The following is a 13,550-nucleotide window of genomic DNA, read 5'->3' as shown; positions in this document are numbered from 1 at the left end:
CCCCCCCCCCCCCCCCCCCAAAAACTGCCTTCCCCTTCCGCGAGGCAGCACCCCCAGTGCCTGAGGGAGATGCCCATGCGCAGGATTGTCAAAAAGAAGAAGAATGTAACCCCTCCAGCATGGCTACAGCCCCCAAACACCCTGTTCCCTCCTGGAAAAGCCTTAGTCCCCTCTGGAAATCACTGGCCTTTGAACTTCTAACCAGAAAAGTCACTTTGCTTTCAAAGAAATCCTCCTCTCGACAGTGAGTTTTTACGCTAATCGCTGTGGCAAAATGGGTTGCTAAAGAGACCTCTCCGCCTTTGCCCAGCAGGCAGCATGCCCTCGTTAGGTGGCTTTAATTGGCTACCGGCACTGCTGTTCCAAGCCAGGTTTAGCAAATGCCCTTTAAAACCAACCCCCCAAATGCTTTATCGTGGCTATTTCTAATTTGTGCCTCCGCTAGCGGTATTTGAGCAGTCTGGGATTTAGCAGCAAGGATTTTTTTTACCCCTGAAAAGCTGACGCTGAGCTGTCGATGTCAAAAGACGAGACTCCAAAGGAAATGCTACGATTAATTAAAGAACGGGACAAAAAGAAAATCAGTTTTCTTCAGATAGGTGCTCCTAGGCTGTACGGCGATAGCTTTTTTTTTTGTCCCCCACCCCTGCTCGCTCTTATTACAAATTAAAACCTGACTCTGAACTGCTGGAAGATTAATAGGAAGCTGAGAAACCCAATCCTGGAAAGGAAATTTAATCGAGATGAAAAGTGACACTCACCCTTTGAAGTTTTGTTGGTTTTTTTTTTTCATTACGATTTTAGGTCATCTCCATTTGGGGAGGGTTCGTCAGCGCTCCCCAACCCTCGTTAGTGTTTGCCACGCTCAGAGCGTACAAGGCGGTCACTGCTTCCTCTAGCACAAAACCAGTTCTGTTACTCGAGATAAAAAACACACCAGGGAGAACAAAAGGACAGAGTTTGAGTTATAAAAGCCAAAGATAACTGCAGTCTCCTTGAAGCCTGAGAAGTCCTTAATATGCTTCTAATCGAAACACTTTTCCTCCTGTGCTGGGTGATGGCTGGGATCCCAGAGCAGATCCTCTCGTTAAAAGACAGGCTTAGCAGTGGGGAAAATAAAATGAGATGTCGTTGCAGGATAAGAAGTAATCGCTAACCTCATGAGAAGCAAAGAGGTCGCTCGGGTGGTGTCTAGCAGAGCAACCGCACCCCAGCGCGCCGACTGGATCAGGGAAATCCAGGTTAAATCTAACCCTCGGAAAAGGGGGAAGGGTTATTTTGAACCCCGAGCTCTTCACCCATCTTATCGCCGGCCCAGCCCCACCGGCGTGTGTACCAGCACAGCCCCGAGGGTGATGAACTGTAGGAAGGTCTGAAACTTCCCTTGCTGCTGGGAGGGAGGTAAGTAGCCACAGCCCAGGCTCTCCCAAAACACCCGAGCAAACACACACAGACAGCGGAGGGGCAAAATGAGGGTCGGGGTCGTTCCCATCCTTCCTAGGCTGCTCGGACAGGAGAGCAGCCAGCGGGCCGGGGCATCCAGCCTTCCCGGGAAAACCCCTTCCACTGCTCAGATGGAGCCGAAATGGCATCGAGCCGCTCGCCAAAGGGGAGTCGCATGGGGCTTCGCCGGAGCAACGTTACTGCCACCGCGGGAGGCTGCCTTTCTCCCGGGTCCGGAATAAAACTCAAACCAAACCGTGCGCTTGTGAGCATCGTCCCGTCTTTTGTGTAGGAACCCACTAACAAGCGGTGGCTCCCGCTGCCCCGCGGTGTCTTGTGCGATGGTGTCGCAGACCCGCGGGGTGTGACTCGCGGCGAGAGCCTCGGGTCTCGCAGCGCCTTTGCAGCCGCTCTGTGCTCTGCAGTGGGTGAAACCCAGCAGAAATCAGTCTTGGAGAGCCAGCGAGCCTGGGGACAACTCCACCAGCGCCTTTTGCGATAGTGAGGAGGCCATACAGGCTGATTTAATCTCCTAATCATATTTTTAGGGGTCGATTTGGGCGGGGGAAGAGCGCGGGCAGAGAGGAGGTAGGAAGGCAAGGTGCTGGGTCCAGTCGGGGAAGCATCGGGGGGACTCGAGGGCAGGGGCTGCGCTCATCCAGAGGGCACCCCGCGCTCCTTGTCCCCGTGGGACGGGGCAGGGCTGCCAGAGCCAGCAAGGTGAGCACCCAGGGACGTTTCCCGCACCCGAGGCTTTTACGTGGCATTTCTTTACACAAAGAAAAGCAAATAAGCTCAAGCAGGGCGTCGCCGGGAGAGCAAACATGCACCAACCAGGCAGGCAAACACCGGCTGGAAAACAAAACCGGAGCCTTGCAACCGGCTCCCGGCAGCAAGGACCCCGCAAAACCACACCGGGGTTCGCCTCTGGGCTCCTCCAAACCTCCTCCACGTCAGCCGACTGCACCCACAGGTTGTCCCACCGCTGGCTTTAACCCAAGAGCCCCAAGAGGGGCCAAGCAAGAGCCCCGAGAGGAGCCAAGGTGGCCGTTACCACCGTCACACACCTGGCCCGGGCTTGGCATGGGGACAAGGGACCCCACGCACCTGCTTCATATTGGGTGCTGCGGAGCACCCGAAAAACACCAGGCTGGGCACACGAGACCAAAAATCCCCAATCCTAAACCTCATTTTTGGGGCCTTAAGCCCCGCTTTGAGGTTGAACCCGTTGAGCACCAACTTGTTTTTAGAAAAAACAACCCCAAACCCATTTCGGCAGCCGCACTGGCAAAACGAGCTGGGCGAGTCCCCGGCAGGGATGGGGCGGCAGCGGGACGGCGCCTTTCATCCGCCGGGTCACCCACAAAAATCAAAGGCTCTGACAGCCCCGTAACGCCGGGGCTTTGAAGAAGCAGCTTCGATAGTTTGGCCAGAAACGTGGCTGAACCACAGACAACTCCCCCCCGGCACTTCAGGGTGCTAAATCTCCCGAAAAGATGGGGTGACACCACCGCAGTCCCCGCTTAGCCAACGCCACCTCCGCTGCGGCTTTTCAAGTTGGGCCATTTTCATGCATTTCACCCATTTTCATGCATTTTGCTGCACGGGCCGGGCTGGCGGGGGGGGATTTGGGTTGCGGATGCTCAGGGAGGAGGAGGAGGAGGAAGGCACACCCTGTCCACCCCCAGCAGGATAGGGCTGCAGCTCAGCACCCTCCCCAGCACCCACTGTCCCCAGGGTGGCCCTGCCACCAGCTTGAGCGCCGCATCCCGCAGTCTCTGCTGCCATCTAGTGAAAAAACCTCCCCGTCCCCTATGCCGGGAGCATCCCTGGCCCTGGGTGTCCCCCAAAAGCCACCCCGGTCCCCCTCTGCCCCAGCCAGGGCTGCACCCCCAGCTTGGTGTCCCCCGTCCATCCCCCCCCCAGCATGGCCAGGGTGACACAGTGCTGAGCACCCACCAGCATCCCAGCGGCGCTGGACCACGCAGCATGCCTCCTGTCCTGCCCTACGGGGCATGACATCGGGAGCCACGCAGCCCCAGGTCCACCAGCACTGTCCCAAAGGGAGAACAAGGCGATGCCACCCATCCCCAAGCCCACGCGAGGACGGGGCTGTCCCCACGTAATCCACATCCTGAGGACGTGGCCAGCGAAGGGGCACCGGGACAGCCCAGATTCTGGGGTACCCCATTTTGGGGCTCACAGCCCTGCACCGCCGCAAGGATGCTGGCAGCAGACAGGGGCGTGCTAGAAAATCCTCGTTTTATTTTCATTTAAAAGCCGTTCTGAGCCCAGAGCGAGCAGCAAGCTCTTCCCCAGGGCGCGGGGATTTGGCCCCATCAGCACTTGTAGTTCCCAAAAAATAGGAAAAAAACCCCAAATAAATCACACAGGTATCACCTGCTGCCCCAGCGCGCTCCCGGAGGAGGCTGTGGGATAAATCCTGTGGGATAAATCCTGCGGCACTCGGCTCCACGCGGTGACGAGGTTAACACGAACCAGGGCACAGACACGTTGCAACCCGGGACGTTCACCGGTGCCAGCCGCGGGCTCCTTTCGGGACGTCTTAACAAGGCGAGCGGGGCTAACGAAGCTCTGGCCCAGCAGCGTTCCCAGGTGCGGTCCCCGGCGAAGACCCCTGGTCTGGGGGGGACCCTAAAGTGCTCTGCAGGGACACACACACCCCCCCCCGCCGAGATGCCCCGATGCTCCAGGAGAGAAGGGCTGGGGGCCGGTACGGAGCCCAGCGGAGCCCTGGATTGTACCCCCACCCTTGGGTGCTGGGATAGATGACGCCCCACAGGGCTGGTGGCCCCTTTCTCCCCGTCCCTGCAGACCCCTGGGGTTGGGGCCATTCCTCCGGCCGCGGCCCCAGGGGTACCAAGAGGGGAACGAGCAGGCGGGTTCAGCCCAGAGCCGCTGCCCGGGCTTCACCCAGAGCAGCAGCAGCAACTCATCCACATTTTTGGGGGTTCCCGGTGAGCCTAAGGTCATCTTTTAACAAGAAAAACCCAAGTCTGGAATAAAAACCGGCACCCGTTTTAGCAGCAAGTCCTAAGGGGAGGTCCAACTGCTCGGCAGCCCCGAGCCATCATCCGGTGCTACGGCGCAGCAGCATCCCGGGGAGAAAACGGGTTTCCAGTGGGACGGGGAGTCGGCACCAGTGGCTGTGAGCCGGCTGGGCGGTCCCGCCGGGAGCGGGTGCCAGTAGGAAGAGAGAAGATACTTGGTCCCATTTTACCGGCCGAGGGAAAGCCGGGCCACGTGCAACAGCCGCAGCTGGGAGGACGCAGCACCGGGATCCGTACGCAGGATGCCACTGTCTTGGCGTCCGTCCTCAGCCAGCACTGGGGGTAACGGTCACCTGCAAGCAGAGAGCAGGGTAAGACAGGGAGAGCGGCTGTGGAGGCACCGTACCCCAGCCGGGTGCCCAGGCCCCATGGGCACGAGGAGGGAGAACCCCCCGATGTCCCCAACCCGAGGGAACCCGCCCCTGTCCATCCCTTGCTGATGCCCACAGTCATGTTAGCCCCAGGGCGCAGCCGAGATGCCCTGGAGCTTCCTACAGCCGGAGAACCAGCCCCAAACCCGCAAGGAAACCTCTTCCCAAGGGCTGAAAGTCTCAGGGAAAGCAGAGCTTTCCCCGGTGGCTCAAACCAGCAGTTGATGGGATCATCTACTGCACGGGGATGGCGCTCTGCGGTCTGCCGTCGGCCATCCCAACAGCAGGCACGGGATAAGGGACAAAGCATCCCTGGGACGTGTCACGGAGCGGAGCCGTTGCTCTTTGCACCACATCCCTTGGGTCCTCCACTCGCGGTGTGACCCACCTGCCCCGAAGTGTCCCTGAGGGTCCCTCACCTCCTGTGCCCGCGGGAGAGGTAGTCCCGGTTCAGAGAGCAGAGCTGCTGCTCCAGACGGAAGATGCGAAACGCCAGGTACGAGGAGGACACGACCAGGAGGCAGATGCTGGGAGCACAAGAACAAGCACAAGCGCTCAGCGGCCGGCGGTCGAGACGGACGTTCCCAGCGTAGCCCCCCATCCTCCCCACGCCGTGGCCGCCCTCGGCACACTTACAGCACGATGAAGATCTTCAGAAGCTGGTAGTCGGAAGGTCTCAGCTCCGCCACGCAGCTCTGCTCCACCTCCAGCTCCTCCTCGGTGTTTATTGCACTTTCTGAAATGCAAGCCCAGAGTCAGCGGCACAGCGACACTGGGCAGATGCTCGTGCTCCTCCAGCAACCAGGAGCCTTCAAGCATCAAATAATCCTCCCCCGTGGGCTAACGCGGCCTGCACGGGCATTACAGGCGCACGCCGAGGGCTCAGACCCCGCAGGCAGGACACCCCGTCCCATCCCCAGGACCCCATCACTGACTCCCTGCCTCAACCCTGCTCATCTGCAAGGCAGAAATCCCCTCCACGAGAGCAGAGGATGGATGAACATGTATTTATGGAGGTTTACGCCCAGCACCGTGCACGGAGCAGGGCACAAACCCACATCCCCGGGTCGGACGCAGCCCTCACCCGAAACCAGGGGCTCCTCGGAGGTGAAGGAGCTCTCCTTGGTGCTCAGGCTGCTGACGGAGGACCGGTGGATGCACTGGTAGTTGGCGTCCGGCAGCGACAGTGACAGCGAAGCGGGTGACACCTTCCTCCACTTACCCTCGGGGACAATCACCTCCTGCGGGAACAGCCCTGGGTGAGCCGTGCCCCTGGCAGCAGTTTCTCCCGTGAAACCGGCAGTGCCGAGGATGCACCGGGCACCAGATTCGGACTCGAACCTTACGGCATCTCCATCGAGCACCAGCACATCCAAAACATCATCCTAAGGGGGAGCTGGTCCTCCACGACGGCCCCGTGGGGACACAGGTTCCTACTGCCACAGGAAGGACCTGCCCACGCACCCCACGCCTGCCCCAAATACTGATCGCTGCCTCCTTCACCCCTTGGTTTGAAGCTCAGCGCGGTCACCCGTCATCCTCCGAGAGCCCCTCGCCCACCCCGTGGCTCAGCATCCCGGTTCCAGCAGGCCCCGCAAAGGCACCGAATTGAGTGGGGCGGCAGCCGGCACGGAGAGGGATTCCCCTGCCAGACAGTCCCCGGGGCTGGAGCTGCTGAAGGGCTACATCCCGCAGAAGCACCGGGAGATGCTTCCAGCCTGGATCACTCCCAATTCACTCCTTGAAAAGCGCCTTCAAGCCCTGGCATGCCACCAGCCCGGGGGGGACATCCCACTTGTCACCTCCTGGTCCTGTGCGCAGGGCCACCGGCCCACGGGGGACACCGCATTTGTCACCTCCTGCATCCGGCCTGATGCACAGGGTCACCGGTCCATGGAGGACACCCTGCTCAGCGTCCCTGTACAGCCCGGCACGGCCGCAGCACCAACAGCTTCGTGACTGAGCGGAGACAGGGACGGGCCATCCGCATTTCACGGAGGACACATCCCGCCTGCTGGGGACACAGCCACCGTGGGCAGAGCCGAGCCCCGCCGTGCTCCAAAGGCAGCAGGATGCGGCCCCTCGCGCTCCCTTGGTTACACCGCGGTTCGGCAGCCTTTTCCCTCTCCAGCCTCCTGGCTACAAGTCGTCCCACTCATCCCACGGGTTTTTGGATAATTCAACCACGTTTCCAGCCTGTTATCCGTGTTCACAGCTCCGAACAGCACCAGCCGGCGGGAGCAGAGCGGCAGCGTTTTGCACATCGCTCTTAAGTTCTGCGGTCTATAAACAGACCCCCAAGACCAACCGGCCAGGTCATCGGCTTGTGCTCAGCCGTGGGCTGTCCAAATCGTCCTCTTGACCTGGCCGTTTCTGCCAAACCGGGGTACGAGGATCCCGGAGGACGAGCTACGAAGGCGACGGCCGCATCCTCATGCAACCTTTCTCAGCAGCGAGGGGAGAGGACCGACTCCGCACCCTGCATGTGGCTGCCAGCCGAACCTCAGCACTCCGGGAAGGCGTTAAACCCACCGAGGGGGCCAGGCGGACGCCCTCCTGCCCACGGCACGAGTTCATGGGGGTCCTTCCCTCTCCCAGAGCTGCCCTGACCCTCACCAGTGACACGGCATCAGGCTCCTCCGTCAGCTCCTTCAAACTCAAGCTCTTCTTACTTGAAACCTGGAGGGGAGAAAGAAAGGGGCGTTACCGGCTGGGGCACCACCTCTCCCTGCTTCAACCTGAGCCAGAAAATTGAATTTTGACGTTTCTGGTGAGTCTATGAAGAGCAGCTGCTTAAAGTTTGCAAGCACGGGGATTTTGGGGATGAAGAAAAGCATCCGGCAGAGGACAGGGCACTGCATCGCTGCTTCCCGCTGCCAAAAACCTTACAGGGCCGTGGCTGAGCCGAGGGCTCCTGCAAGGGCTACTGCACCGGTCACGGCTCCCGGTGGAAGGGATAAACCATCGAGGGGAAAAAAGGGAGTATCTGGGCAGAACCGGGCACATTTCAAAGAATAAATTCCCCCATTCAGCGACGGGGCTGAGTCACCCAAATCGTCGCCCCAGCACACCCGGCAGCCACCCTTCCAGGCGGGGAAGGGCTCCGGCACCGCTTCCCACGTGCTTCAAAGGCAGGGAGCAGAGGAGGTCCCCACAACCTTCCTCTCCAGCCCAAGGGCTGATGGATTTCTTCCCTTTTCAGGCTTAATTCAACTTTTTTTGTTTGTTTTTTTTACTTTGTACCATTTTTCCTTCCCTTAAACTTCAGACCTGGGGAAAAGGCAGCAATGTGCAGAGTAGCAGAACTAGTATTACTACCAGATTATTTATAATTCATATACACGCCCTGGGAGAGAACAGAAACTCTGGGCTCTGCCTCCGCCATCTGTGACCCAGAAAAGGCCACCGGCGCCTCATGGGGACAGGACGCCTACACGACACCCAGGGACAGGCTCTGCCCCGCCAGGATGCTCAGGAGCCTGTCAAGAAACAGCCACCGTCATTTTGAACTACGAAACGGGGACAGCGGGACGGCCCCCTGCATCGGGCGGAGGTGATGGTGGGGATGCGGCAGTGTCATGAAGTGCTGCCGTTCTCAGCGGGCTCCTGCCCCTCTTCCCATCCCTTGCTGCGGAGCAAGGATGCCGAGAAGAGGCGGCGGGGCACCAGGGAGGGCTTTGGGAGCGGTCCAAAGCCTTCGTGGCGATGGCGAAGAGCTTTGCTCCCCGAGACGCAGCCCAAAGGGAGCTTGTGGCTATCGAAACACCGTCGGACACGGGGGCAGAGGGTACCTGCAGGTGTGTGCAGACTCTCCTCAGGACATCGTAGACGCTGTCGCGGGAGATGAGGGACACGAAGATGTACTGCAAGAGAAAGAGAGAAGCTGCCGGGAGAGATTCCCCCCATCCTGAATCCAGTTCCCCACAGGCAGGGAACAGGCAAAGACGTCCTGCCCTTGAATTTCCCCTCCTTCGGGAGCCGCGTCCCCCCCCCGCAGAGTTTCCCTGCTGCTATTTTTGCAGCCTGCTAAAACCTGGACCAGATTTTTTTGGGGCCGGTTTCGCTCAGCTGCTGTCCCCATGGGGCCTCCCGCGCTCAGCCCAGAGGGATGCGGCAGCAAACAGGGCCGGGAGCGACCAAAACCGTCCCCACGGATCAGCACGAGGGGACACGGGGCAGCGCTCACCTCGCCTGATGCAGAGCCCACGCAACGTGCAGGGCAGCCTTGCAACCAGATCGCTTTGAACGCCCAAATCCTGCCTTGTCCTACCCCCTGCTAAAATCCCGCAGGAGTAACCCCCTCCCTTGGAGGGGACAGGCAACACACGCTGCCACGAGCAGCACCCGGGCGGGCGAGGACTCGGACGCACCGAGCAGGACTACGTCAGCTCACTGCAGCCGACAACACCCGACGTGATTTAAAAGCTGGAAATTCAGCCCCTTAACCAAGTTTTCCGCCAGCTCGGGTTGAACGCCAGCCCAATCCCTTCCCCTCCTCGCGTTTAAGGAGTTTAAAGGTCTTATTTGAGCCTGGCAGGGATTTGTCAGGCTCGGCCGAGTTTCACTTGGGCTTTGCTTCGCCCAGAAACAAAGTGAAATTCAGAAACAAAAGCAAAGCTGCGGTGTTTGCCCTGGCTGGCTGCCAGCACGGAGAGCAGCGCTCACTTCCCAACCAGCCCGCGCTTTCAGCCGGGGATGGGAATCGCTTCGTTCCCTGCTCTCCAATCCCAGCCAACTCGGACCAGGGCGCCCCCCGGCTGCAGCGATCCCGACGCTCGAAGCGCCAGCGTTACCTTTCTGCTGGCTTTGGTGGTGATGGCCAAGCCGTTGGGCAGCAGCCGAGCCGTCTTGTGCTTTTTTATCAGCTGTACGGAGACCACCGGGATCACAACCTGGAGGGCAAAAAGACACGGGGACGGGCAGGGATGGGCGCGGCGCGAGCTCAGGGAGTTTCTTTCGCAAGGCGGAGGTTTAACACGCATCGCAATTATGCCCCAAGCAGAGCGGCGACGCGGGGATTTGGCATTTCCCAGAGACAGCTTGGTTTTTATTAAAGGTCACGGCATCCCCCCGCATTAATCTCGGCTCGGAGGGGGTTTCTACTCGATCAAAATGGTGAGGACACGGGGAAAGCGTCGTCCAGCAGTTCTCCCTAAGACCCATCACGAGAGACCCCCTGCAAGCCCAGGGAGGGTTAAAAATAAGGCAGGATGTAATTTATAGCAGAATAACTTCGTTGAAACCCCGTACTTCCATCAGATATTTGTTTAAAGCGGCTGATATAAATAATTCAGTTCTTCATCCCAGTTTTAAAGGAAGTCGTCTCTCCCCAAGATCCCCGTCAGCCACAAGACTAACGGGAAGAAAAGCCAAGAGAGATTTAAATTCTGTCGTGTCGTGTCCCCCCCCAAACCTTTGATCTTCCTTCAAACACCGTTGTGGCTTGTAGGAGGTTTTGCATCAGGGAATTTTAAACCAAACCAATGTTTGGTTTCCCCAGGCAGATCCCGCAGGTGATCAGAGGGGGAGGCACAGCCGCGCTCCCCTTCGCATCAGAGGCTTTTGATGGCGATTTTGGCGGTATTTGGGTGCGGGAGGGGGTAAGCGGGCTGCGGCGTAGCCTGGGCTACGAGCACTAAGGGACCGGGGTGGGCTGGCCCCCACGTTACCTTGATGTCCTTCCCGAAAAGGTTTGCATAGAAGCAGAGCCAGTTAGGGGAGATGTAAAGCCTTCCCTGGATGAGGATGTCTCTCTGGAGCGCGCAGGAACAAACTGCAAGGCAGAGAGAGGGGCATGGCAGACCGTGTGCCGGATCCTGCCGCCCCCGTGCCCGTCCCACGCCGCGCCACCCACCTTTCAGCACGCTCTCCTCCGTCGGGATGTCCTTGAACAGCTTGTGGTACTGGGAGTTGTACTTGCTAGCAGCCTGAAAATGAAGCAGAGCAAAGTTATCCGGTGACCTTGCTGATAAGGAGACCCCAAAAAAACCCTCCCTCCTGCAAAAAAAAAAAAAAAAATATCTCCCTCTCCCCGCACCCGGGACCGGCGCAGCGGGGTCCCACCGGGCTGGGAACAGCAGAGCCGAAGGGCTAGAGGCGGGTCGGATGATCCGGCACCCAGCAAACGCTGTGCCATCCTCCCAAAGAAACATTTCCCCTAGTTTCTAGAGTTTATCTAAGGAGGCTGAGCCTCCGCGAGGAGCCAGTTTTCTCCCAGGCTCATCCGCAGGCAACTTATTTTGCCCGACGGTTTCTCTCCTCCTCCTCCTCGAGCTCTTCCCTTATTCGGGGCACGGTGACAACACTTGCTTTGCGCCCATCGCGCCGCGCCATCCAGCTATTTATATTCCCGGTGCCTCTTCAAAGCCTGCTGGCAGCCGCAGCGGGCGCCTCGGCAGGTTTGCCCTTAAATAATTCTCTACATAAGTTAAAGGCTCCAAATCTGTTTAACGCTTTGCATTAAATCCGCTCCATTAGTCCTGTAAGGCAGCGCAGGCAGATTTGTGCCCCCTGTGCTGGAGGAGGCAGGGCCCCAGACCTCGGGGCGGGGGGACGCGGCTGTCCCCGTGGCAGTGACGGCTGCCACCCAAAATCCAAGGGACGAGGCGCTTTGCCAGGATGCGGAGAGATCCAGCACAGCTCCAAGGGCCCCGGGGCAGCAGGGCTGGCTTGCAGGCAGCACCGCAGGCAGAGCCCTCCTGCCCGCGGTGACAAGGTCACCTTTGCTCCGTGCACCTTGTCACCGGATGAGCCAGGCCGTAAGAGGATCAAGGCTCAGCATCACCTGGGGTTGGCTTAGACACCCCCCGGAGAGACACCGGGATGGTGGCGGGTGCCAGTGGGAGCGTTTCGGGGGGACACGGAGGGACACGGGGGGACTGTGGCATCACCTCCAAGCCCCCACCAAGAAACAGCCGCTGGCCCCAGCACAAACCCATTGCCAACCCCGCAACCCTCCCAGATGCCTCTGAATAATCGGCAAAATGTTTTTCTCCTCCATCTTCTTCACGGGGAAAGGCAAAACGCCTCTTCCCTCCGCTCCTTCCTCTTCCACAGCCTCTCTTGCCTGTAGACAGATCAAAGAGCTCTACTTCGGGCACAGTTTGAACAAACAAAAAGGTTCAAACGGAGGGGAACGGAGCTGCTTGCGGTCACGATTTCCACCTTTTCCTTTGCTCTGGATGGAAAAACCTGAAAGGGTTTGCAAGGCAGATCATAGGCCACAAGAAACCCCCATCGGCTCCCCTGAAAACGCAGGCAGGAGCCTCTGCCCTGCACCAGGAGCCGCGCATAGGCCATAGGCCACAAGAAACCCCCATCGGCTCCCCTGAAAACGCAGCCTCTGCCGAGCCGCCGCGGCTTCACCTCCGGCTCCCGCAGCCCACGTTTGAGACCCCGGGCGGGCTTCTCCATGGCAAACGGCCGGGGTCAGGCTACAACGAACCAGCCCATTCGCTCACAAAGCCAAAGACTTACCACTTCCCGGTGGCATTTCTTGATGTCTTCATCCTTCAGGGCTTCATTCAGGTGGAGGCTGGAAGGAAAAATAATAATAATCAGGTAAGTGAAGAGCCCCAGGTCTCTCACCCGCTCCCGAAAACACGTGTGCTGCAAGAAGAGACACGGCAAGATGTAGAGGACCGAAGAGAGACCCCGGGAGGCCACATTTTGGGTGTCTCAGCGACTTATCGTAGCATCAGGCGTGCAGGGACATCACTGAGGTTAAATAGTGGCTGCAGGAGAAGGCTGATCTCTGTCTGGCATCGGGCGGATGGCGAGCCGGTCCATGCCATGGTGGAGGCACCGGCGCCAGGGTGCCCATACCCAAAACGCACCCCGGCACTGGGGGGAAGGAGCCCAGAGCTGTCCCCGGCAACAGCCTGGGCCAGGTTAGGAGCTGGCGATGGGCAGCTTCGGATGGGTCAAGGTTTCCCCAGGGAAAGCACAAATGGGAATTTGGGAACGTGCCGGGGCAGGAGGACGGACTGGGCTTTGGCCATGCATGGGGGCATCCATCCGCATCCACCACGCAGGCAGATGAAGGGAGAAACCACAGAGACAGTGAAATCCTCCCAACAACCTCAGCAGCGGGAATACCGGTCCCCTTCCCCAAATCCCTCTTCCCCTCCCTGCTTTTATAGACCAAATATTTGAGGGCGAAAACAAAGAGGGGACCCCCTGTGCCCACTCCCAGCTGGTGGGCTGCATTTGGGGGCTCGGAGGCAGCGGGGATGCCGCAGGAGATGGAAACAGGAGGAAAAAGAGCAAGTACTCGACTGCAGACCCCGGGACGCCGCGGTGACACTGCCCCTCACCTGCCGTCGAGGGGATCCAAACTCTTCTCCTTGTGCAATGCCTCCAGTTTGTCACGGCCGTGCATGGGCTCGGGGCTCTTCAGGGGAGCTGCTTTTTCATGCATCGGTTTGGCGCTGCAAGGAGAAGCCCGTTAGCCCCCGAGGGGAAGGGAGAGAGGGGAGAGATGCATTTCGGAGCCGTAAATCCATTACCTTCAATCCCCATCCGCACAGAGACGTTTGTATCTCTGCCACTCAAGGACAGCAAGAATATTTCTGCAATTTCTCAAGTCACGTGGAGAAAAAAAGGGCATTTCCTGCCAGGAACGCCCCGGCACTCGCAACCGAGCGGCGTCTCCCTCCCCGCTGCG

At 59.2% G+C, this 13,550-nt stretch overlaps 1 protein-coding gene across 2 annotated transcripts in view; it reads right to left on the bottom strand.

The window, feature by feature from the left end:
• Positions 1 to 3,688: 3,688 nt before the first annotated feature.
• The window catches only part of GRAMD2 (GRAM domain containing 2), a 13,231-nt gene continuing 3,369 nt past the window's right edge, over positions 3,689 to 13,550 (bottom strand). Inside the window, exons 2-12 of one of the 2 annotated variants that reach the window (XM_009278885.2) lie at positions 13,201 to 13,314; positions 12,362 to 12,419; positions 10,740 to 10,812; positions 10,555 to 10,658; positions 9,679 to 9,777; positions 8,677 to 8,748; positions 7,502 to 7,564; positions 5,970 to 6,126; positions 5,522 to 5,621; positions 5,305 to 5,412; positions 3,689 to 4,807 (exon numbers count right to left, since the gene is read on the bottom strand). In XM_009278885.2, coding sequence (XP_009277160.1) covers positions 4,804 to 4,807; positions 5,305 to 5,412; positions 5,522 to 5,621; positions 5,970 to 6,126; positions 7,502 to 7,564; positions 8,677 to 8,748; positions 9,679 to 9,777; positions 10,555 to 10,658; positions 10,740 to 10,812; positions 12,362 to 12,419; positions 13,201 to 13,304 — 942 coding nt within the window. In that variant the 5' untranslated portion in view covers positions 13,305 to 13,314 and the 3' untranslated portion in view covers positions 3,689 to 4,803. Of the gene's footprint in view, positions 4,808 to 5,300; positions 5,413 to 5,521; positions 5,622 to 5,969; positions 6,127 to 7,501; positions 7,565 to 8,676; positions 8,749 to 9,678; positions 9,778 to 10,554; positions 10,659 to 10,739; positions 10,813 to 12,361; positions 12,420 to 13,200; positions 13,315 to 13,550 lie in introns of those variants that run through there. The other variant, XM_019471966.1, reaches the window with a different exon arrangement.

Source organism: Aptenodytes forsteri, unplaced genomic scaffold, assembly GCF_000699145.1.
Source record: "Aptenodytes forsteri isolate BGI_AS27 unplaced genomic scaffold, ASM69914v1 Scaffold258, whole genome shotgun sequence".
NCBI classification, from domain to species: Eukaryota; Metazoa; Chordata; class Aves; order Sphenisciformes; family Spheniscidae; genus Aptenodytes; species Aptenodytes forsteri.
This window is presented reverse-complemented; position numbering and strand designations above follow the sequence as displayed.